Source organism: Oryctolagus cuniculus, chromosome 4 (assembly GCF_051225735.1).
Source record: "Oryctolagus cuniculus isolate XC-2025 breed Fujian yellow rabbit chromosome 4, ASM5122573v1, whole genome shotgun sequence".
Taxonomy (NCBI): domain Eukaryota; kingdom Metazoa; phylum Chordata; class Mammalia; order Lagomorpha; family Leporidae; genus Oryctolagus; species Oryctolagus cuniculus.
The window spans coordinates 100,518,184-100,544,503 of NC_142870.1; the positions used below are offsets into that span (position 1 = coordinate 100,518,184).

At 40.1% G+C, this 26,320-nt stretch overlaps 1 protein-coding gene across 3 annotated transcripts in view; it reads right to left on the bottom strand.

The window, feature by feature from the left end:
* Window positions 1-26,320, bottom strand: part of PIK3CA (phosphatidylinositol-4,5-bisphosphate 3-kinase catalytic subunit alpha) — a 103,953-nt gene that overhangs the window by 37,125 nt on the left and 40,508 nt on the right. For all 3 annotated transcript variants that reach the window (XM_008266536.5, XM_070072478.2, XM_070072479.2), the window contains 2 exons: window positions 847-1,274; window positions 126-335 (listed from right to left, as the gene is read on the bottom strand). In XM_008266536.5, coding sequence (XP_008264758.1) covers window positions 126-335; window positions 847-1,198 — 562 coding nt within the window. In that variant the 5' untranslated portion in view covers window positions 1,199-1,274. The remainder of the gene's footprint in view (window positions 1-125; window positions 336-846; window positions 1,275-26,320) is intronic.

Here is a 26,320-nt window from a genome sequence, read left to right on the forward strand (position 1 = left end):
CAATATAAGCAATCCCTGTCTTTCAGAAGCTTATCTTCTAGGTGGGAAAAGACTGCACTGAAAAACAGGTACAGACATAAAATTTTGCTATAGTAATGATTATGGCAAACTGACAATTTTCTTACCTTTATCTAATTTATTATATATGTGCTTTGGCAGTTCTGGTGAAGATTCTACATTTGGAGGATAGACATACATTGCTCTACTATGAGGTGAATTCAGATCTCTAAGATCCACAGCTTCTTTACAAACATTCAGAATATTTCTTCGGAAGTCCTGTACTTCTGGATCTTTAACCATATCAAATTCACACACTGGCATGCCAATAACAAAACCTTAAAAAAATTATATAAAGAACATAACATTCTATTAAACATACCATGTGGACTAGTTTCTTACAAACAGGGAACTGTGTAAATCTGGAAGATCACAAAAGAGTAAAGAAGTTTCTCTGGGTTAAAAAAAACTTGATGAATACATATAGTAAGAGGTGACAAGGTCCCAAGTAGATCTGAATATATAAAAGGTAATATATTCAGCAGTTTAGAGTAAAGGCAGGAAACATTATGTAAACAAAACTGGGATACAACAAATCTACATCATCCCACAAATGATATTTCTTAAAGAAAACTTTACAGGGTAACATTAGGGTGTTAAAAATAGTTCCATAGTTCATCAGTAAAAAGTACTTCAGATTTCTAATTTTTTTTATTAAGAAAACAATTTATTTGATTATAAAAGTACTGGCTCAGATAGGTATTTTAGTAACAGATAATAGCTAAACTTCATAGTTATTTGCATCTTAGAGCAGGATCACAATGTCATTAAGTTAAAACTGTATCATACCAATTTCTCGATTCAGGATCTTTTCTTCACGGTTGCCTACTGGTTCAATTACTTTTAAAAAGGGTTGAAAAAGCCGAAGGTCACAAAGGCGCCTTGTTTCATCAAAAAATTCTTCCCTTTCTGCTTCTTGGGTAACACTTACGAAAATGTAAGAAGATTCATCTTGAAGAAGTTGATGGAGAGGGTATTTTCTTGCTTCTTTAAATAGTTCATGCTTTATAGTAATTAATGTAGCCTCACGGAGGCATTCTAAAGTCACTATCATTCCATTTGGCAGTAAACATTCTACTAAGATTCTTGGGGGCATCAAGTGGATGCCCCACAGTTCACCTGATGATGGTCGTGGAGGCATTGTTCTGATCCTTTACAAGTTTTACATTTAAAACTACTTGAAGGAATTATATATATTGTTGTTCCAAAGCAGACACCTAAATCAAAGAAAGAAAACATCTATTAAAAGAGAAGCAACTATAGAATACATTTAATGGCTCTGTTAACTGATTCATTTTCTGTACTTTAAATGGGCAAGGCTAAAACAAACTCATCTTAAATATTCTAATTGAGACTGTTGCTCTAGATAACACTTATACTTCAGTTGGTTAGAAAAATCACTTGTATTAAATTTAATAAAGTCACATAAAAACATTTGAGTGGATTTTCTAAGACAAAGCTGAGGCAATAGAAAGAATGACGAGTAAGCTATAATTCAAACCAAAATTCCCATCACATATCATTTATCATTCTTTCTTTATCATTCTTTATCACCTTTATCATTCTCTTCTATTTTATGGAGTAACAGAATTTGAGCCAAAAATAATCTTTTAGACTGTACATCCACTGCTCTTATTTTAAAGAAAAGTAAGTCCTAGAGAAATTAAATCCTTTTCCTTTTTCACTTCTACTCCTAATGGGCTGTAATGAGAAATTATATGGCTTAGTTTCTCTTTTTCTTAAATCCATATTTTAAATTTCCTTCATTTTTTGGGGGGTGAAGGGTAGTTTGATTCTAGCCTAGGTAATTAATATTGTAGCTCATTCTGCTCTTAAAGTAAGCTTTAGGTGTATATTCATAATAACATAAAGTGTCATCAAGATATTTTCCTTGAAATCTGATGAACTTGCAATGATCCATGCACTTTCTCAAGTAAACTATTCCTACTATTTCTAATTGAAATGAATTGATTTACACACAATAGGGTATCATGACTTTGTCAGTATAATGTTTCTACCATCTGAGTTAAGAATTAGTAATATTTTAAAAATTGTTAAGTGTTATTATAATTTAAGGATGCTTAATTTTTTAAGACTTTAATGTTCTAAAGAGTTCTTTCAGAAAATCTCACTGAAACCCACAAAGCATGTTTATTTCTTGCTTTATATGTTTATTCAGTAAGGTAAACTGTAAGACTATAACCAAAGGTAACATGAACAATACCAGTTGCAGAAGAAATTAAGCTAGAAAAAGTTATCAAGAAGGCTCCAATAACCTAACATATTTGATTATTCTATCAAGTACTATAGGCAAGAGCTATACATTACACTTTTTCTTTTTCACCAAAAGTGTACTGGTGCTGTCCTCAGGACCATGCTAGGTACTGGGAATAAAATGAAGAATAAGACACAGCCCTTGTCCTCATAAGACAAAGTCAAGAATGAAGATTATGTGTATGTTGTATAATCTCACAACTGTAAAACTGAATAAATGCTATCATAGAGAAATGTCAGGTTCTATGAAAGTACACAGTATGGTCATCTAAATCAGTGGAGGTTAACATACAGAGAATCTTTTAAGGGAAGCAGGAGTTAAACAAAAAGAGAGGCAAGTGAGCAACATGATGCATCCAATCCAGAAATCCCCATTTTTCACTCCTCTCATCTATCTCCTATCTGTCAATATCCATGGGTAGGGAATCTTTTTCCTGCCAAGGGCCATTGGGATATTTGTAACATCATTCACAGGCCATACACAATTATCAATTTAAAAAAATTAGCCTGCAATAGATTTACTGAATTTTGAGTATGGCCTGCATTTGTCTTGGCAAGGCCTGACCAAATGATTTCATGGGCTTTATATGGCCGCAGGCAGGATGTTCCCCACCCATGAAACCCATCAACAAATGCTCTTTAATCTGTCTACACTCCTTCCCTACCACTCTCAGTACCTAAGGACAGGCCCTCACCATTTCTTGTCTAGATCACTGCAAAGATCTGCCTAAATGGTTTCCTTTGCATCTTTGTCCCCTACCACCCTCCACTTCAGAGCCACTGTGGCCCAGAAATAGCAAAGAGCTAATTTGATCAGACATCTCTGCTGTACAAATCCTTGGATGCAAACAAGTGATGTTGGTATGGTTCATAGTTATAATATATGAAGAAGGTGAGGAGTAGGAATAGCAGACATTTCCAGCCTTACTCCCACCTCTGGGAACAGAAATTAACTGAAGGGCAATGAAGAATATAGGAAAATTATGTTTTGATAGATTGAAATACCTTTCTTCACACTTAAAATAGAAATCCCTTGAAATAGTTTTTAAAATATAATTATTCCATTTGCCACACCTTTAAAAGAAAATTCACTGCCTAGTAAAAGGACCAGAACAATCACAATTATAGAAGTGACTTAAGCTAAACGTTTAAAAAACATAAAAAAATGTGAAAAATGCAAAGGAAAAATGTCAAACGACTACTTTTAAATGAACATCTGCTTGCATGAAAAAGTTCAAATAAAAACAAAACCAAAACCACAAGCCACACCAAAACAGCAACTGTGTTTATGGTTTCTCTTTGTTGAATGGTACTAAAAGGTCTATGTTACAGAACCACTAGGGCAACCATTTCGTGCAAAAAATAACTCACACAGTCTCATACATTTCCTAAAAGTTAGTAAGACAGAAGTCTAGTAGACAGATTTATTCTGTTTATTAACCATTAAATACTGAAGATAAGTCTTCAAATTAACAGAATAAGTGTGATCACAGACACAAAACACTTGGGAATCCTGAAGGCAGGCTCTGGTTTGCGACAATATGGTAGTACTCCACAGAAAATAGAGGATACTAACCTTCTCATTTGTTTAATGGCTATTTGCCTTCTTGTGTCAGGTCTTATTTTGTAGTAATCATTATTCCAGAGCTCACATAAATGGAAGTATAGAAGAGGCAACTGGATCTAATACTTATTATTTAGTATATACCATGCATTTAGGTGGTCAACAGACCTTTTGGGATATGTATTATCATTTTATATTATAAGAAAACTGAAGGTCAGAAAAGTAAGGTTACTTGCTACCAGAAAATAAATTTGGAATCCATGTTTAGATGATTTTAAAATGCACACTATAACCATGATACTATTTGGGCTTTAATTAGTGATTGGCAGTCTTCACTGACAGTGAATGAGAGAATGAGCTGTAAAGTTACATTGGATTCAAATTCTGGTTCCCACAGGTAATAGCTGTGTGGTCTTGGACAGTTAAGTTCATCTCATTGACCCTCATCCCCCACTCCCCTATTTGTTAAATTAGGATAACAGCATCCACTTTATTGGATTGTTGTGAGGACTACTAAGTAATGTATGAAAAGAAAATATGGAACAAAAGTATAAGCGCACAGTAAATACTCAGTGAATGTTAAATATTACTAATAAACCGGTGAAGAGTTAACAATATTATCTTTCCAAATTATTATGAACTCGCCAGATGGGAGTATAAAAAAGTGGTTTCTTCCAGTAAGGGAAGCAAGTAAATAAGGAGCTTCATAAAGCAGAGCCCATTTCTAGTGCTAATACCTCTAAGGTAGCACTGGTAATGCAAGGCTCTCACAGCAGACTGGAAAGGTTCTGAGTGGCTCAGATGCTGGTGCTTTCTCAGTAGCCTCCAGTTCCCCCAACTGCTCAATTTCCTATTTAAATGGTATCTATCTAGAGCTTAGGTATAAAGAAACCCTTACCATCGTCTCTCTCTCCTTTTTATTGAGAAGTACTTGTTTACATCAGCATCTAGGCTAAGCACAATATGAAAAGAAAGGTGAATAAGATGCTTTCCCTTCTTTTGTTGAGGGACTCACTGATTATTAGCAAAACAACTTTAACAATGTGGTAATTATTTCAAGACAGAAGATGAACTATAGAAAAGCCTGAAAGGGTCAGGGAAGGCTTCTGGGAGGTCAAGTTTCAGTAGTGTATTATAGATTGGTAGGAATTTCACAGTGGGAATGGCTTGGCTGCAGGACAGCTAGATGAAGAGGGCATTTCAGATCACCACAGTGTTTGTACAGTCACAGACCACAAAAGCATGCAGCCACCACTGTTAGTAACAATGCAAGCTGGTTTTTTTTTCTATTATTTGAGTCTAAAGTGGTTGGTAACAGGTGGGGTCCGTGACAAGGAGAGAGGGCCAAAGGCAGGCAGGCGCCAGATAATAAAACCATGTTAAACAGTCTGAATTTTATGTTGTACATTGTGAATATAAAGGAGTCTAAAATATTGAGCTAAAAATATTTTTCATTATTTTTAAATTCTGATTTCTTTAAAGATTGCTTTCAAATATAAAGATATAAACAAATGAACATTAAAGTGTAAAAAGTACATTTTCTCAATTCTCTGATTTTAAGGGAAAAATCCTTAAAATTAAGAAATCCAGGTATCAAAAATGTAAAATAAAAGGGCTTGGCTAAATCACAGGAAAAATTAAATGCTGATAAAGATGGAATTACCAAATTTAAGAGCATATTTTTCTATTTACAAAGAAAATTATTTAAGAGCAGTAGAGGAAGATAAATCATTATAAAATTAATTTTTGTAATACTAATTTCTATGATTTGGAAATTTGAGATCACAGAAGGAAAAATTTTTTCATCTGTAATTTTGTTTTGAATTATCTTGTCTTATGATCACACACTGTAGAAATTTTGTGCTGATGGTGTATCTCCTCTATTTCCATCATTTTAATGAGTTGGCCAAAGCAGTACTACTAAACACAAATATACAGTAGTTCCTCAATTTTATGTTTCCAAATAGCTGTTTATAGACAATCTTGATTTATAACTTAGTCTAAGGTAGTAAAGAATTTGAAATTGAAGTTTAACTTGTTAATCTGGTCATGCTGACTTTTAAAGTACCTGACCTTAAAGATCATCTATGGGGCTGGTGCTGTGGCATAGCGGGTAAAGCTGCTGCCTGCAGTGCCAGCAAACTGACTGAACGTCAGTTCGAGTCCCAGCTGCTACACTTCCGATCCAGCTCTCTGCTATCGCCTGGGAAAGCAGTAGAAGATGGTCCAAGTTCTTGGGCCCTTGCACCCGCATGGGAGACCTGGAAGAAGCTCCTGGCTCCTGGCTTCGGATCAGCACAGCTCCAGCCGTTGTGGCTAACTGGGGAGTGAATCAGCAGATGGAAGACCTCTCTCTCTCTCTGACTCTACCTCTCTCTGTAACTCTCTTTCAAATAAATAAAGTGATTCTTAAAAAAGAAAACAAAATAAATGAATAAAAAAAGATCATCTATAAAATGTGAGACGTGTTCAATATTTTTTACTTGATATAGATAAACCACACTAAAATGCCTTCCAATAAGTAAAAGGCAGCAGTTTAGATACAGCAAATTCTAACTAGATTGACATAGATAAGACTAGAAATATGAAGTAGACATTTCTACCTATCTTCAGCTCTTATCTTTAGCAGGTAGAGAACGCAAACTGAAACACAAGTGAGCCTTGTTCGGTTCTGAGACAGTGAAGAGATTTCCCCAATATTTAAATATAAATCCAATCTCCCAGCAGGTTTTGGGATGGCATTCACAATTTTTCAAAAAGCTGAACATTATTACTTAACTCCAGTCATATCCTTAGAAGGTGAAAACAGTGAGGTCATTTATTGAACTGGAATTACTACCCAAATTTCTATAAACCCAATCATATTTATTTAACTACACAAGGCAATCTTATTTAAATCAACTGTTGAACAAAATATTCTGTCAGCCATTCATGAATGAATTTTGGTATATGAGAATTAAATTATGGTGCACAGAAAAAGACATGAGACATTTCTGTTTTTGTAATAAATAAGGCAGTAGCCAACTATTACTCATTAGCTTTTTTCGATATAAGCTTACAAGTTTGCCCTTTCATTCTTCTTAATGCTGGTGAATATAATTTTGATTCCAGGATGTATTTCTGGAGTTTATCATTTAAGGTAAGGGTGGTTGAAATATAGCCTACAGGGCAAATTCAGCTCACTGCTTACTTTTATAAAGTAAGTTTTATTGTGAAGCACACTTACAGACTCAACAAACTGTATTTATATATTGCCAATGATGCTTTCATACTATAATAGCAGAGTTGAGCAGAAGTTATGGAAACCACCATGTAGTTTTTACAGTATGCTGTCCCCCCAAGAGATAGCATAACTATCTGACATCAACTGGAGACTTTTCTAAATGCACACTGCCTAAGAAGTCATTCACAACCCTCCTCTGCAACCACACCATAACACTGTCAAATGAAACTCTCTGGGGGATACAAACAAAGTTAAAATCTTAACTGAGTACTTTCAGTATTAAAATCTTATAACCTAGGCCGGTGCTGCGGCTCACTAGGCTAATCCTCCGCCTTGCTGCGCCGGCACACAGGGTTCTAGTCCCGGTCAGGGTGCCGGATTCTGTCCCGGTTGCCCCTCTTCCAGGCCAGCTCTCTGCTGTGGCCAGGGAGTGCAGTGGAGGATGGCCCAAGTGCTTGGGCCCTGCACCCCATGGGAGACCAGGAGAAGCACCTGGCTCCTGCCATCGGATCAGTGCAGTGCGCCGGCCGCAGCGCACTGGCCGCGGCGGCCATTGGAGGGTGAACCAACGGCAAAGGAAGACCTTTCTCTCTGTCTCTCTCTCTCACTGTCCACTCTGCCTGTCCAAAAATAAATAAATAAATAAAATTAAAAAATAAAAAAAATCTTATAACCTGATAAGGAATTTTTTGAGGAGCACTTAACATTATTCCTAAATGTTATTCCTAAGTTATCTTCTTCATTCTGAGTTGTTTTCTCCATCTCATTACATACTTGACAGTTATCCGAATTGTGACTGTCCTTCAATCATTATTCAAGTAAGACAGTTTACCATCATTTTCTTTGCTTTCACTGGATATGCTCCATTTGCTAATATTCATCTGAAAATGTAGCAACCAAAACTGAGTACAAATTGTATAGTCAATATTACCAAGAAAGAGTATAGAAAGTTATTATTTGACAGCTCATTATGAGTCTCTATAAAATAAATCATAAGTCTCCTTTTCTGACTTGAATACTTTGAAACATACATAAGGTATGTTTAATATATTAAAGATTTTATTTATTTATTTGAGAGGTAGAGTTACAGACAAAGGGAGAGGCAGAGAGAAAGGTCTTCCATCCACTGATTCACTCCCCAAATGGCCGGAACTGGGCAGATCTGAAGCCAGGAGCCAGCAGCTTCTTCCAGGTTTCTCACACAGGAGGAGGGGCCCAACCACTTAGGTCATCTTCCATTGCTTTCCCAGGCTATAACAGAGAGCTGGATCAGAAGAGGAGCAGCCGGGACTAGAACTGGCACCCATATGGGATGCTGGTGCCACAGGTGGAGGCTTAGCCTACCACGCCACAGCATTGACCCCTGTTTTATATATTTTTAATTCAGGTTTTAATTTCAGAAGTGCATTATGTCTGAAACATAATATTTGCATCAGAAAGTCATTAAAAATAAGAAAGCTATTTTGAAGCACGCACCTGCAAGATTAGGGGATAGATCTATACTGATTCAATTGCTTATTCACCTCAACCAGCCACAATTGCTAAAATAAGCAGCTTGTGCTTCCCAGATATCTATGTTCCACAAATGTAGATATTGCTTAAATATCTACTGAGTGATCAATGGTTTTACTTATTTCTGATAATAAAAGCAACACTTTTAAAAATGTGTATATTTTGATATATCTTGACAAAACATTTCTACCCCCATTCTCAGATCAACAGTTTTTTTTTTTTTTTTTAAGATTTATTTATGGGCCGGTGCCGTGGCTCAATAGGCTAATCCTCCGCCTACGGTGCTGGCATCCCATATGGGTGCTAGGTTCTAGTCTTGGCTGCTCCTCTTCCAGTCCAGCTCTCTGCTGTGGCCTGGGAGGGCAGTGGAGGATGGCCCAAGTGCTTAGGCACCTGCACCCACGTGGGAGACGGGGAGGAAGCACCTGGCTCCTGGCTTCGGATCAGCATAGCGCTGGCCGTGGCGGCCATTTGGGGGGTGAACCAATGGAAGGAAGACCTTTCTCTCTGTCTCTCACTGTCTAACTCTACCTGTCAAGTAAAACAAAACAAAAACAAAAACAAAAAACCATGTATTTATTTATTTGAAAGAGTTACACACACAGAGAAGGAGAGGCAGAGAGAGAGAGAGGTCTTCCATCTGCTGGTTCTCTCCCCCAACTGGCCCCAGCAGCAGGAGCTGTGCCAATCCGAAGCCAGGAGCCAGGAGCTTCCTCCAGGTCTCCCAGTAGAGTGCAGAGGCCCAAGGACTCAGGCCATCCTCCACTGCTTTCCCAGGCCACAGCAGTGAGCTGGATCAGAAATGGAGCAGCTGGGACTCGACCGGTACCCATATGGGATGCCGGCCCCCAGTATTTACTTTTATGGCAAGTTACATTTCTTTATTTGCTCATTAACTAGAAAATAAAAATAAAACTCTCTGGTTTTAAAATTATCAAATGAATTTTCAGTTTAGTTTGATTTAGAACAGGAAAACAAAACTGTCCATGTTTGCTGCAGAAACAACATAATTAAAATCTAGGTTAATAATTCAATGTTCTGATCACTCTACTTCAAAGTTACTTTAAATATTTCTAGAATTAATTACTCCCTTTCTTAATGTTACAGCCCAAGATTATCTATGGCTATGTTTGATTTCCTACTAGACTAAATTTTTCAAGGATAGGGTCTTTCTCAGTCACTATTATCCTAGAACATAGGAGAGTAACTAGAAAAACTAAATCATTGAAATTACTCCAGGAAAAATTTAACATGGGCCAGAGCAAAGAAGCAGCACTTAGGAACAGCAAGAAAGAAATAGATGAAGATGATCTTGTAAAGGAAAATCCAAGGTACTCAGAGACCAGCTGGATTTGAGGAACAAGGAAGATAGTTTCAAACAAGTATCACTGTGTTGGAAATGCACGAGAAGCCAATGTCCTTCAGTAAAATTTCTGAGACCCTGTTAGGGCCTCTGCACTACTCTTTCACTAAAAGTCACCGAGCTGTTGCTGGAGTAGGTCCAAACAGACAGCTGTAATATACACTAGCTCTGGAAGGATGCATATTATCCATTTCTTTCAAAGTGCTGTCCTTCATTGACCTTCATAAGCTGACCATGAGAAAACAGATTTAATTCATGCTTTGAGTATGACAGAAACAACTTTACCACTCCAAGATAGAAAATGAAGTCCTCATGACTAGTACGTAAAAAATACATATTTCTATAGTAATGACTTCAATTCATTCTCACTATTAAATTCATATTCATGATGCTATGAAAGATGTTATGAAAATACATTGCAGAAACATGATGCATTATGAAGCCATGGGCTCCCTAATATGAGGCTCATGGATAAGCTTAGGAAGGCTTGTGTTAACAGATTTTAAAAGCAACAATAAATAACTAAGGTCCAGGTAGTAAAGTCTATAGCAATGTAGATGCCTAATTATCAGTAATGTAAACAAGGTGAGTTAAAAGAATCTGGTTAGAATTTATCAAATTTGATAAAGAGCCTTTAATGAAGTACAGATTAATAAATACTTGATTTTATATTAGATAAATCATGAATTTTAAATTTAATATTTCATAGAGACATAAAGAAACTGTACCATAACCTAAAATACGTAGTCACTAATTTTTCTCAATTAGAGCTTCAAAAATTAAAATTCTAGTGCCCAACAGGATGAATGAAAATTTCTTAAAGTCTAAGCTCAGAAAGAGACTAGACATCAATAAAAGTGAAAGAGAAAAAGAATTATGAGGAAAGATAAGTATAGTCAAACAATGTGGAAAATACAAAGAGATATTTGGTAATATACAATCGTAAGATAAAACTGAGAGAGTGAGAGAGTTTTCTACCAAATATTTCTTCTCCCATCTTTCCTAAGAGTCAATGCAGATTACCACATGATTTGGCATAAAAAAAGCAACACGCAAACAGAAGTAAATTGTAAATCAGGCAACTCTGGAAACCTCAATTACATTTTCAGATCAAGATGACAGTTTTTAGTAAACTGCAATTTCAAAATACACAACTAAAAGAATGACTAATCCTTAAAATGAAAAAACATTAACATTTTACTTTTGTTTTTCTAGTAGTAGAATACTTCTGCTCTAAGTTGTTGATTCATCTTTATTAACCAGCCTACCTTGTGATCAATTGGCATGCACTGGTAAAGACAAGTGGACAGAATTAGGGGTGCCTCCTTCTGAACAAAGAAAAGGACATAAGCTAACCATTCTACAAAGACAGTCTAACCAGTGAATTGAGCTTTAACATCTAACAACACTTGTGGCAAATGAGTAACCAAGGAAACTCAAAACATCTTAGAAACCTCTGGATTTCTTAATTTATGGTTTTATTCAGTATGAAGTAGCAAAGAAAATAGTGTATATTAAGTCAGTCTAGTCTTAGGCAGAAATAGTCCAACCACAGTGTTTTTGCTTCACTTCAGATCAATATTCCATCATGTTCAGTTCTACTGACCTTACAGAGAACTCTCTTATTTTTTAAATTAAAGATTTATTTATTTACTTGAAAGTCAGAGTTAAACTGAGAGAGAAGGAGAGGCAGGGAGAGGGGAAGGGAGAGGGTGGGAGGGAGGGGGAGAGGGGGAGAGGGAGGGAGGGAGGGAGGGAGGGAGGGAGAGAGAGAGAGAGAGAGAGAGAGAGAGGTGTCTTCCATCCCCTGGTTCTTTCCCCAATTGGCTGCAACGGCTAGAGCTGTGCCAATCTGAAGCCAGGAGCCAGGAGCTTCCTCCAGGTCTCCTACATGGGTGCAGGGGTCCAAGGACTTGGGCCATCTTCTACTGCTTTCCCAGGCCACAGCAGAGAGTTGGATGGGAAGTGGTACAGCTGGGACTTGAATCAGTGCCCATATGGGATGCTAGTACTGCAGGTGGCAGCTTACTTGCTACACCACAGTGCTGGCCCTGAGAACTCTTAAATAAATTTTTTTTTTTTTTGACAGGCAGAGTGGACAGTGAGAGAGAGAGACAGAGAGAAAGGTCTTCCTTTGCCGTTGGTTCACCCTCCAGTGGCCGCCGCGGCCGGCGCGCTGCGGCCGGTGCACCGCGCTGACCCGATGGCAGGAGCCAGGAGCCAGGTGCTTTTCCTGGTCTCCCATGGGGTGCAGGGCCCAAGCACTTGGGCCATCCTCCACTGCACTCCCTGGCCACAGCAGAGGGCTGGCCTGGAAGAGGGGCAACCAGGTCAGAATCCAGCGCCCCGACCGGGACTAGAACCCGGTGTGCCGGCGCCGCTAGGCGGAGGATTAGCCTAGTGAGCCGCGGCGCCGGCCAAGAACTCTTAAATAAATTTTTAAAACTTCCTGAGGGCCGGCACTGTGCCATAGTAGGTTAAGCATCTGCCTGTGGCTCAGGTCCTGGCTGCTGCTCAAGTCCTGGCTGCTGCTCCATCCAGCTCCCTGCTGAGAGCCTGGGAAAGCAGTAGAAGATGGCCCACTCCGGGAATTGAACTAGCAGATGGAAGACCTCTCTCTCTGTCTCTCCCTCTCTCTGCCTGTAACTCTGCCTCTCAAGTAAAATAAATAAATCTTAAAAAAATTATTTTAAAAAACTTCCTTAGGAGTGGTAGGCTTATTTGAAAGCAGTTACCTTAATGGTAAAAGGTGAATAAATCGTTATTATCTCATAGTGATATTACAAGAGTTAAATGAGGTAAAATATGTAAAATCCTTTTTTTAAAAAAGATTTATTTACAGGGCTGGCTCTGTGGATTAGTGGGTTAAGCCATTGCCTGCAGTGCCGTATGAATGCTGATTGAGTCCCTGCTGCTCCACTTCCGATACAGCACTCTGCTATCGCCTGGGAAAGCGGTAGAAGATGGCCCAAATCCTTGGGCCCTTGCACCTATGTGGGAGACCCAGAAGAAGCTCCAGGCTCCTGGGTTTGGATTGGCCCAGTTCTGGCTGTTATGGCCATTTAGGGAGTGAACCAGTAGATGGAAGACCTCTCTGTCTACCTCTGCCTTTCAAATAAATAAAATCTTTATTTATTTGAAATAAATAAAAATGGAGATAAGAGGAGATGGGGGAAGGAGGAAGGGAGGGAGGGAGAGGTAGAGAGAAAGAGAGAGAGAGAGAGAATTGATCTTCTATCCACTAGCTCACTCCCCGAATAGCTGCAATGGCCAGGGCTGGGCCAGGCAAAAGCCAGGAGCTAGGAGTCTCTCCCAGGTATCCCACATGGGTGCAGGGGCCCAAGCACTCATGCCATTCTCCACTGCCCTCCCAGGTGCATCAGCAGGAAGCTGGATCAGAAGTGGAGCACCTGAGATTTGAACCTGTGCACATATGGATGCTGGCACTGCAGGTGGAGGCTTACCCTGCCATGCCACAGTGCAATCCTCATGTCTTTTTTAAAAAAGATTTATTTACTTATTTGAAAGTCAGAGTCAACAGACAGAGAGAGACAGAGACATCTTCCATCCACTAGTTCACTCCCCAAATGGCCATATAACAGCCAGGTCTGGGCCAGTTCAAAACCAGGAGCCAGTTAACTCCATCCTGGTCTCCTACATGGATGGCAAGGGACCAAACACTTAGGCCATCTTCTGCTGCCTTTCCAGGCACATTGGCAGGGACCTAGGTTGGAAGGGGAGTAGTCAAGACTCTAATTGGTACTCCTATATGGGCTGCTTGCTTTGCAGGTGGTGGCTTAATCCACTGTTCCACAACACCTGCTCCCCACAAAGTCTTTAACATAGTTCTTGGAGCAAGAAACTGAACAAAGTTTCCCTCTTTCTTATGTACTGGATCAATACCATCTCAGATCCAGAAAAGGGTAAAAACTTTGTCTCATGCTTCTGTTATAATATGGATGGTAATTCTTTAATTAGAAAAAGGATACCTTCCTTATAAAATGGCCACAAAGTAGTATTATATATATATATATAAGTACTATATATATAAGTACTATATATATATATACACACACACACACACACAGATGGAGAAAACCATCCTAATTATTTACATTTGGCAGCTACATCTCCACTTATAGGCCGACTTTATACTTAAGACAGTGAAAACATAAGTCTAATTATGTACCTGACTTTCTCAAAGAAAAGACCAGCCCAGCAAGGAAGCATGCTAATATAAATGCAAAACACGTAGGGGCTCTTTAAATGATGCTCAAATTTTCTGGTAAGCAAAAATTTTAGCTCTTGTGGAAGGTGAAGAGAAAAAGTTCTAAAAGTTTAACCTTTTATAAGAATTAAAAGTTTCCAAACTTACTATTGATGATAACCAAAAAGCAATCCTAACAGTCCTTTGTAATTCTCCTTAAAAAATGAGACTCCTACACACTTCAGGAAGAAAATTCCCCTATTTCCTGGAACTTCAAATATGATGCCACCTGTGCATTGTTCCATTCTTGGCTGATGGATTCATTTAAGAATAAAGTACACCACATGGCTCTACTTTTCAACATAAGGTCAATTTTTAAAGATGTATTTATTTATTTATTTTGAAAGCTAGAGTGACAGAGATGGCGAGAGAGAGAGAGAGAGAGAGAGAGAGGGAGAGAGAGAGAGAGAAGGTATTCCATTCGCTGCATTACTTCCCAAATGGCCACAACAACTGGGTTTCCCACATGGGTGACAGGGGCACAAGCACTTGTGCCATCCACTCCTGCCTTCCCAGGTACATTAGCAGGGAGCTGTACTGGAAGCAATGTAGCCGGGACTCAAAACGGCCCTTCAATTTGGGATGCTTGCACTGCAAGCGGTAGCTTAACTTGCTGTACCACAGTGTCCATCCCTAAGGTCAATATTAAAACCAACTCTCTCCTCTCTTTTTCTTTCAGAAACCTGGGAGGTTCTCCAAAAGTATTTTCACTATCTTGTCACAATGAAGTTAACACCACATTGGACTTGGTTGAGTTGTAAAACAGTTGTTTCCTGGCTGCTAGTGATTTAGGGGGGAAAAAAGGAAACAAAAGAGTATATCATCAGGGTCCACGCAGATGAGTTCATTAAAGAGTTTAATAATGTTTAGATTGGGGCCAGCGCCGTGGCATAATGTGTAGACATTGCCTGCAGAGCCAGCATCCCACATGGGTGCTGGCTGAAGTCCCGGCTGCTTCATTTTCAATCCAGCTCCCCGTTAATATGCTTGGGAAAGGAGCCAAGAATGGCCAAGTGCTCAGGCCCCTGCACCCACATGGGAGACCCAAAAGAAATTCCTGGCTCCTGGCTTCAGTCTAGCCCAGGTCTGGCCATTGTGGCCATATAGGGAGTGAACCAGTGGATGGAAGATTTTTCTGTCTCTCCCTCTCTCTGTAACTCTGCCTTTCAAATAAAAAATAAGTAAGTCTTTTTTAAAGAAAGAATGATTTAAAAAATCTTAATTAAGAACAGCTAGATAATGGTAGGGCTATCAAAATGTTCTTCCAGCTCACTTGACTTTTTTTTTTTTAAGATTTATTTTATTTATTTGAATGGCAGAGTACAGAGAGGGAGGGAGGGAGCTGGATCGGAATTGCAGCAGCTGAGACTTTAACAGGTGCATGCCAGCACTGCAGGTGACAGCTTAACCTTCTATGCAGCCCCTTGAGTTGATTATTTTAAGGATCTGTAACTAACAAGTTGAAGGCAAGATGTTTCTATAAGCCATCTGCAATGAGAAACTCTTTACCTCAAGTTTATCAAATGGTCTTTCCTCTCTTTTTGATATAGCCTAATGACCTCATAAGCCTTTACATGATCCTCAATACTTCAACAGTCCTCTTGCAAGTATGGATGAGTTGTGTGACCTCTAGGCAAACTCTTGCTAAAACTGTTCTCCTGGTCTCTCTTCAGCAAAAATGAACAGCTACTCTACTTCCTTATGCCATGAGGAATGAGGAAATGATTTAATCACAACTGGGACTTAAATTTAAGTATTATTCCTTTTGGCAATAATTTCTACAGTATTTAGATGAATTTAAACTTGCTTGCATCCCATTGATTAACTTTGTGATCTTGAGAAGAAAGAAAAGTTTACATATCTACCTTATGCTGCCATTATAAACAAAGTGAAATTATGTCAGCTGTAGGCTTCTCAGTAGAACTTACTGCTCTATCTTTCTTGTATATAACAGTTTGCATCCACACAAGAGGGAAAAAAGGCCCATAAAGAAGGTTTTCCATCTAGTCTGGTCCAGTGAAGACAGAGCTAGTAACTTTGACTGAGGGTACTGACACAGTAAGTCAACCAGCTGCATCCAGAAAGGAGGGTACTTCAAAAAGTTCTTAGAAAAATGTTTATCCATGCATAGCTCTTCATAATACAAATTTCATGAACTTTCTGAATATCTTTCATATGCAAAAAATTGTGTATCAAAATAAATCTTTAAATTCCATTTTCCATGAATGTTTTGAGGTGCTCTTTCTTAGGTTTCTTTTCTTTCAACTATCATTTTCCTTTTAACCAGCTCAACATTCCCATCTCTTTAGAATTATGTAAAAGGTGCAACTGATCTGGCTAGGGGGAAAGAATTAGGAAATCCTATTTCCAATAGAGTTCCTTATCTCCTTAGGTATCTGTGTCTATGATTGTACTATCCCAGACACAAATAATGAGCAAAGCAGTCATTAATATATCACTGTCCTAACTGGTCATTGCAAGACAGTACTCTTAAAATGTAATGTCAAAGTCTGATTTGTGCTGTCATGATCATGATGGTGATGCTGCCAATACTGACATGCCAAGGAGGAGGTATACATGGATTCTACCAATTTACTTTGCAGCAGGAAAATAGTCTGTGGATAAATAAATCAAATGAAAAGCTTAGCTAAAAAATATGGAATATCAGAGCTGGCACTGTGCCTAACAGGTAAAGCTGCAGTGACATCAGAATCCCCTAAGGTAGCCAGTTCAAGTCCTATCTGTTCCACTTCAGATCCAGCTCCCTGCTAATATGCCTGGGAAAGCAGCAAAAGATGGCTCAAGTCTTTGAGCCCCTGCCACCCACATGGGAGACCATGAGGAAGTTTCTGGCTTCAGACAGGCCATTTGGGGAGTGAACCAGTGGATGGAAGCTCTCTCTCTGTCCTCCCTCCCCTGCTCTATAAACTCTGCCTTTCAAATAAATAAATAAATCTTTTTCTAAAAAATGGAATATTTCCTGAACTTGTATGTCACTTTTTTAGATACCTAGTGACTGTACTTTTTTTTTTTTAAGATTTATTTATTTTATTTGAAAGGCAGAGTTACAGAGAGGCTGAGGCAGAGAGAGAGAGAGTGAGTCTTCCATCTGCTGGTTCACTCCCCAGATGGCTGCAATGACTGGAGTTGAGCTGATCTGAAGCCAGGAGCTTCTTCCGGGTCTCCCACATGGGTGTAAGAGCCCAAGGACCTGGGCCATCTTCCACTGTTTACCCAGGCCATAGCAGAGAGCTGGGTGGGAAGTGGAGCAGCTGGAACGTAAGCTGAGATTATGATGAAGGCAAAAGATAACAATAAGAAATAAATAACTATATATAATAACTAAGTATTGATATGATAAACAGGATACTCCATATATCTAGAACTAGATTTTTTTTCAGTGTCTAATTCTGGTTATGTATTAAATGCTTTGTGACACTATATTACACTAATTATTACACTATATTACACTAATCCCATATGGGATGCCGGCACTGTAGGCGGCAGTTTTACCTGCTATGCCACAGCACTGGCCAAGTGTGTCACTTCTGTATTGGAAGAGATCGTGCTAGTCTTCTGTTGTCATTTCAATTTTAGTAGTATGTGCTGTGGAAACAGGCACTGTCTAATGAACAGGTATGAAAAGCAATAGGGGAACCTTGCTTTTAGTTTCATTCATTTCAAGGCATAGTCCCTAGTGGCTTGCAGTAATCAGGCATTAGTGTAATATAGTGTCACAAAGCATTTAATACATAACCAGAATTAGACACTGAAAAAAAATCTAGCTCTAGATATATGGAGTATCCTTGTTTATCATATCAATACTTAGTTATTATATATAGTTATTTATTCCTCATTGTTATCTTTTGCCTTCATCATAATCTCAGTTTATGTTCCTGAACTGATACCTTTCTTAGAGGCTACTACTGTAAACTGTTATTCTTTCCTCTTACATGAGTACCATATTTTTGTCATTCTTACAGACATAAAGTGCAGAATGTACAGTGCACTGAAATTTTATTTTACTAAAGCTGATATTTTAATGTCTAGTCATAACTTGCTCATCGTACATGCCAAATTTATTGGCTAAATCAAGTTTTTCCCAGTTTTACTTAACCAGATAAACTTATAAAGAGCTCGTGGCAGGAATATTTGAGTTAAACTTTAATGCATATATAAAATATTTTATTATTTATTCAGTGAATACTCCCTCTTTTTTTCCATATATAAATATATGTTAAGAGAAATGTTATACCACTGAGTGAAAGACAGGAAATATAGGGGAAATTTTATTTTAAAACACTGCTTTGGGCTGGTGCCATGGCTCAATAGGCTAATCCTCCACCTGAGGCGCCGGCACACTGGGTTCTAGTCCCAGTTGGGGCGCCAGATTCTGTCCCGGTTGCTCCTCTTTCAGTCTAGCTCTCTGCTGTGGCCAGGGAGTGCAGTGGAGGATGGCCCAAGTCCTTGGGCCCTGCACCCTCATGGGAGACCAGGAGAAGCACCTGGCTCCTGCCATCGGATCAGCGCGGTGTGCTGGCTACAGCGGCCATTGGGGGGTGAACCAACGGAAGAAGGAAGAACTTTCTCTTTGTCTCTTTCTCTCACTGTCAACTCTGCTATCAAAAAACAAACAAACAAAAAAACCAACAAAGCACTGCTTTTACAATGAGAAAGACCAAATAATAATATATTCTGATATGACTGCTTGCCATTTGTCCCATTTTTTGGCTACTCTAATATCACATTAGTAATGATGAAAAGGTCTGTTGTAAGCAATTACTGACAACTTCAATAGTGACTTAGCGTCCTTAAGCATTTGACTGCTGGTAAAAGGGTATTTCACTAAAACAAACTTTGAGGTAATAGTAGGACAACTATTTGGTAAGCAAGGAAACAAAGATCTCCCAGAAGGGCAATCAGAGAGAAGGTAGCTTAATTTCAGAATTAAGTGTCACTAAACCAAGATGTGAAAAAAAGTAAACCTATGAATGACAGCAGTAACAACAACAATGTAGAGTCACATAAGAACAGACATTAAAAAAAAATCTTTGTAGACAACGAAATATGGTTAAAGTATTTCCGAATAAATCTAATCACAGAAGAGAAAAATTAGTAGATGCCTTTATTATGCCCTTTCAAGCATTTATTGGCAAGTAAATTATTTTGTATTGCACAATGTACCAAATATCTTGTAAATTATGTTACTATGCCTTAGGGGGAAAAAAAGCAATGAGAACGACAAACTGAAATGGATGCAATTAAAACAACAACTATAGGGCTGATATGGTACAGTGGCTTTAAGACTCTACCTGCAATGCCAGCATCCCATATCAGAGCAATGGTTAGAGTTCTAGCTGCTGTATTTCCAATGTAGCTCTTTGCTAAGGTGCCTGGGAAAACAGCAGAAGATGGCCCAAACACTTGGGTCCTTGCCACTCATGTGGGAGACATGGGTGGAATTCCTGGCTCCTGGCTTTGGTGTGGCCAAGTACAGCCATTGCAGCCATTTGGAGAGCGAACCTTCTTCCTTTGTCTCTCCCTCTTTCTTGTCGCTCTGGCTATCAAATAATTAAAATAAATCTTACAAAAAATCAACAATAGGGGCCAGCACTGTGGTGTAGTGTACTAAGCCTGTGGTACAGGCACCCATATAGGCTCTGGTTTGTGTCCTGGCTGCTCCTCTTCTGACCCAGCTCTCTGCTATGGCCTGGGAATGCAGTAGAAGATGGCCCAAGTGCTTGGGTCCCTGTACTCTTGTGGGAGACCCAGACGAAGCTCCTGGCTCTTGGCTTTGGCTCAGCCCAGCTCCAGCCATTGTGGCCATTTGGTGAGCGAACTAGCAGATGAAAGATCTCTCAGTCTCTCCCTTTGTCTGTAACTCTACCTCTCAAAAAATAAAATCTTAAAATCAACAAAATAAGTGATAAGCAGAAGGAATTCAATATTGTCTATTTTTCGATAGAACAAAAATAAATTAAAAAGTTGACCATCCAAGGCACAGAGTCAAAAAATTTACTTATAATAATTTAACAAGTGGGGCCAGCACTGCGGCATAGCAGGTAAAGCTGCCGCCTGCAGTGCCGGCATCCCATATGGGCGCCAGTTCGAGACCTGGCTACTCCACTTCTGATCCAGATCTCTGCTCTGGCCTGGGAAAGCAGTAGAAGATGGCCCAAGTCCTTGGGCCCCTGCACCCGCATGGGAGACCCAGAGGAGGCTCCTGGCTTCAGATTGGCGCAGCCCTGGCCATTGCAGCCAAATGGGCAGCAAACCAGCAGATGGAAGACCTCTCTCTCTTCTCTGCCTCTCCTTTTCTCTGTGTAACTCCAACTTTGAAATAAATAAATAAATCTTTAAAAGAATAATAATTCAGTAAGTTAAAGTGCTTTTTATAAAGCTTGCTGATAGACCCTTTTAATCCAATTATTTAATATAAGTCATTAGGCTTATATAATCTCAATAACTTCATTCATGATTCATTAGCTAACTTGTTGAAATTAAAGTAAGACACAGAGGAGATGGACTTAAAAACTGTAAGCCTTCACTAAAAAGCAGTTTATAGAGGCAAGTGGAGAAAGGAATTGACTGCAAAGATTAAAAGTGAATGGAAAAGGGAAAGTCTCACTTGGCTAATCCTCCCCCTGCGGCGCCGGCACCCCGGGGTTCTAGTCCCGGTTGGGGTGCCGGATTCTGTCCCGGTTGCTCCTCTTCCAGTCCAGCTCTCTGCTGTGGCCCAGGAGTGCAGTGGAGGATGGCCCAAGTGTTTGGGCCCTGCACCCACATAGGAGACAGGGGGAAAGCACCTGGCTCCTGGCTTCGGATCGGTGCAGCACACCAACAGCAGTGCGTTGACCGTAGCGGCCATTTGGGGGGGTGAACCAACAGAAGGAAGACATTTCTCTCTCTCTCTCTCACTAACTCTGCCTGTCAAAAAATAAATTAAAAAAAAAAAAAAGGGAAAGTCTCTAGTTTAAAAAGAGATACTCTCAGGGACTCTGCCGGAAAGGAGACTGTTGTCCCAGTAACAGCAATTATAAGGATGAATATATGATTTAATATACTAATTCAGTGAAAATTCAGAGTGAGAACATCTACTGTGGTACAAATAGGATATACTCAAACCTCTATCAAAGTACAAGATTGAGACTAAAATAAAACTGGAACATAACGTTTGCACATCATCTAGCCAATACTAATAATCTCTTTACTTGATAGTTGTCTCATGGTCTATGTAATTATAATTTGATAGTCTTGTATTGCTTTTGAAGCACATTAGAAAAAAGGGCATGGAAAATATCAAATTACTGTCAATACTGGAAGTTAGAAATCTACCCTTTGATACAACACCTCAAAATGACTTATTTCAAAAAATGAAATTATGAGGGTTGGTGTTGTGGTGCAGCAGGTTAAGCCAAAGCTTATGATTCCAGCATCCCTATTAAAATGCTGGTTTGAGTCCTAGATGCTTCACTTTCAGCTGCTCTACTGCCAATTCAGCTTCCTGCTAATGTGCATGGGAAGGCAGGGGAAGATGGCCCAAGGACTTGGACCCCTACCACTCACATGGGAGACTCAGATGGAGTTTCTGACTCCTGGCTTTGGCCAGACCCAGATCTGGCTGTTGGGGCCATTTGGAGAGTGAACCAGTGGATGGAAGATCTGTTTCTGTCACTCTGTTTTTCAAATAAACATTTTAAAAGCGAAATTATGAGTCCTGCTTTTATTGCACATTTCGTGAGATTGCATATAAGCTAATTAGTTTAAAAAATCTATTTTGGTATCTCTTAGAATCGGGTAATTAAGGGGTCAGCACTGTGGCGTGGTGGGTGGAGCTGCCACCTGCAGTGCTGGCATCCCATGGAGGTGCTGGTTCAAGTCCCAGCTGCTCTGCTTCTGATCTGGCTCTCTGCTGTGGCCTAGAAAAGCGGTGGAAGATGGCTCAGCTCCTTGGGCCCCTGCACCCATGTGGGAAACCTGGAGAAAGCTCCAGGCTCCTGGCTTTGGATCAGCATGGCTCCAGCTGTTGCAGCCATTTGGGGAGTAGACCACTGGATGGAAGACCTCTTTCTCTCTCTCTGCCTCTGCCTTTCTGTGACTCTGCCTTTTGAGTAGATAAATCTTTAAAAAAAGAAAAAAGAATTGACTAATTAAAATGTGCTTTGTTCCTTTGTTACAACTGGGGTTTATAATACTAGTATTCTTACTCATTGCTGGTCTACTCACAATCATATCATTAGCACTAAGATTCAAATAACAGTGTCGTATTTATGACTGCAATTTATTTTCCACAAAAGCAAAATTCTGAGAAGAACATGAGTCATTATCCCCAGGGTAAAAAAAAATAATGTTTCTTTGGTCAGAATTTGAAACTTATTACTAAAACCAGTAATTTAGACTAGAAATTTCTTTTTCTGAATAAAAGGAACAGAATGTTTCTTTTTCCTATTCGCAGACCCCAGAACTAGCAGAACTGTCCATCTGTCTGCTTTTACTACTTTCCATAGCTGGTGTGTGGTGACAAAAACTACCTTCAGTCTAGCTCTTTTCAGTACTGCTCTTTGTTCTGTCTTGCCAGAATGTTATTTTTTTATTTTTTTAAAAGATATTTATTTATTTGAAAGTCAGAGTTACACAGAGACGAGAGGCAGAGAGGCAGAGAGAGAGAGAGAGAGAGAATCTTCCATTTGATGGCAGAACGTTATTTTCCAAGGACAAAATTCTACCTCCAACTCTTACAAAATCATTGAAATAGTTGAATACATACAGAATGCTCTAAAAGTGGATATTTATTTGCAGAATGTTAAACGTTAAAAAGTTCTCAGGTTTATGTTTTACATTTCATCTTAAAATATTTTCATAAATTAAAAGTTACAAAGCTAAGGAAATATTGATGTCACAAATCTTGAAAAGCCCATTTCTAGAATAAGAATTCAAAATAACCTATGAGCTCCTTTAACTGCTTCTTTTGTTGGTACCTATTGACTCCATTTATTACTCAAATGTGGATATTCTTCAGGACTTCACTACTTCTCTTGATCTCCAAGGTTAGACCTTCAGAGTATCCAACTAACTTCTCAAGTAGTGTCAGTTCCTCTGATTAAATTGCTCTCAAATTCACCACTTTTCACCACAATCTTCTCTCTTTTAGCACCAAAGGAGTTTTTTGTTTTTATTTGTTAAATTGAGAGATGGAAAGAGGGAAAGACTGACAGAAAGGGCTCCCATCCACCTCCCAAATGTCCCCAGTGGTGTGGGCCAGTCAGGAGCCAAAGCTGGGAGCCAAGAACTCAACCCAGGTTTCCCATACAGGAGGCAGGAAGTCAAGTACTTGTCATTACAGCTGCCTTCCATGGTGTGCACAGATGAGAAGCTGGAGTCAGGAGCCACAGTCAGGAATCAAACCTGGCATTCTAACGTGAGACATGGACATCTTAACTGCTGGGCTGAACTCCCAAGAGCTTGTATAGAAAGTGCTGAACTGTATTTAATTGAACAGGCATTCGTTAAGCAATTGATATCAACAAGACACTGGCAGTTGAAGTAAAGGGATGGATAATGGGATGGAGGAAAAATATCCATATGTCTATATAAATGACAGTAAAAAGGACAGAGTTCTAGCCTTTATGCCTCATAGTCTACAGAGGCAGAATACAGTAAATACAGAGAAAGTATGTGTGGTTCTGTGTGTGTGTGTGTGCGCATGTGTATGTGTGGTGTTTGAGAGACAGGCACTTAATGAAAAGGATTTCTAAGAAGGGTACAGCATACAAAGTGGGCCTGAAAGTTTGGAGTATTAAATTTCTTTACTCCCCAATTCATTATCCATAAAGTCACCAGAACTGATCACCTAAAACACATATCTAATTATAACATTACTCAGTGAAAATAATGCAGTGGGCCGGCGCCACAGCTCACTAGGCTAATCCTCTGCCTGTGGTGCCAGCACACCGGGTTCTAGTCCCAGTTGGGGCGCCAGATTCTGTCCTGGTTGCTCCTCATCCAGTCCAGCTCTCTGCTGTGGCCCAGGAGTGCAGTGGAGGATGGCCCAGGTGCTTGGGCCCTGCACCCTCATGGGAGACCAGGAGAAGCACCTGGCTCCTGGCTTCGGATCAGTGCGGTGCGCTGGCCATAGCGGCCATTTGGGGGGTGAACCAACGGAAAAAGGAAGACCTTTCTCTTTGTCTCTCTCACTGTCCACTCTGCCTGTCAAAAAAAATTTAAAAAAAAAAAATGCAGTGAATCAACTGCCTACAGAATATGACTCAGAGTCAAAGCCTCACCTATCACTGCACTTATGCTCTGCCTTTACTCTTTTTTTTTTAAAGATTTATTTATTTATATATTTGAAAGTCAGAGTTACACAGGGAGGCAGAGAGAGAGAGAGAGGGAGGGAGGGAGGAAGGGAGGGAGGGAGGGAGAGGGAGAGGGAGAGGGAAGTCTTCCATCCGATGGTTCACTCCCCAATTGGCTGCAACGGCTGGAGCTGCGCCGCTCTGAAGCCAGGAGCCAGGAGCTTCTTCCCGGCCTCCCACGTGGGTGCAGGGGTCCAAGGACGTGGGCCATCTTCTACTGCTTTCCCAGGCCACAGCAGAGAGCTGGATTGGAAGTAGAGCAGCAGGGACTTGAACCAGCGCCCATATGGGATGCCGGCGCTTCGAGCCAGGGCATTAACCCGCTGCATCACAGTGCTGGCCCATGCCTTTACTCTCTTTTTCCTACTCTAAGCTCTAGTTTTACTAGATCAAGCTTTTCCCTTTATAGTTTTCATTGCCTTTGTAAATAGGGTCTTTTACTTCTACTCTCATTTGTTGCCATTTTAATCATACTCGTCCTTTAAATTAAGTCCAAATGCCTTCCTCTAAAAGTTCTTCCATAGTTTCATTAAACTTGGCTCACAAATCCAGAAGAAGGGGCTGGCACTGTGGTGCAGCAGGTTGACACTGGTATCTAATGAGTGCCAATTCAGGTCCCAGCTGCTCCACTTCAGATCCAGCTTCCTGCTAATTGTGCCTGGAAAGGCAGCAAAGATGGCCCAATTATTTGGACCACTGTCACCCATGTGGGAGACCAGGATGGTGTTCATGGTGCCTGGCTTCATTCCACAAGGTCCAGATCCAGCTATTGTGACCATTTGGGAGTAAACCAGTGGATGGCGTTGGTTGTGTTGTATCTATCTGTCTGTCTCTCAATGGTACTGTTTCTTTTCTTTTTTTTGACAGGCAGAGTTAGACAGTGAGAGAGACAGAGATAAAGGTCTTCCTTCCATTGGTTCATCCCCCAATTGGCTGCTACGGCTGGTGCGCTATGGCCAGCGTGCGGCACCAATCGCAAGCCAGGAGCCAGGTGCTTCCTTCTGGTCTCCAGGTGGGTGCAGGGCCCAAGCACTTGGGCCATCCTCCACTGCACTCCCGGGCCACAGCAGAGAGCTGGACTGGAAGAGGAGCGACCGGGACAGAATCTGGCACCCCAACCGGGACTAGTAGTATTCCAAAATATATTACAACTTGCTTATCTACTCTTGTGTTTTTGAAGATATGGGCTGTTTCCAACTTTGACTGTAAACATTCTTTTTTTTTTTTGACAGTCAGAGACAGTGACAGAGAGAGAGAGAAAGGTCTTCCTTCCATTGGTTCAACCCCAAATGGCTACTACAGCTGGCACACTGCGCCGATCCGAAGCCAGGAACCAAGTGCTTCTCCTGGTCTCCCACACCGGTGCAGGGCCCAAGCACTTGGGCCATCCTCCACTGCCCTCCCAGGCCACAGCAACTGGAAGAGAAGCAACTGGGACAGAATCCGGAGCCCCAACAGGGACTAGAACCTGGGGTGCCGGCGCCACAGGCGGAGGATTAGCCTAGTGAGCCACAGCACCGGCCCTGTAAACATTCTTTCAAAGAGTTTTGTAAAAACTTTGTTTTTACATTTACCTCTTTGTAAAAACTTATGGATTGAAATACTGGCTTGTAAGGTGTGTAGAAGAGTTTACATTCTTTAAATGAATGTTTATCCTTAAAAGGGCCTATTTGAAAGGTCTGGAAACATGAATCTTGGATTTGGG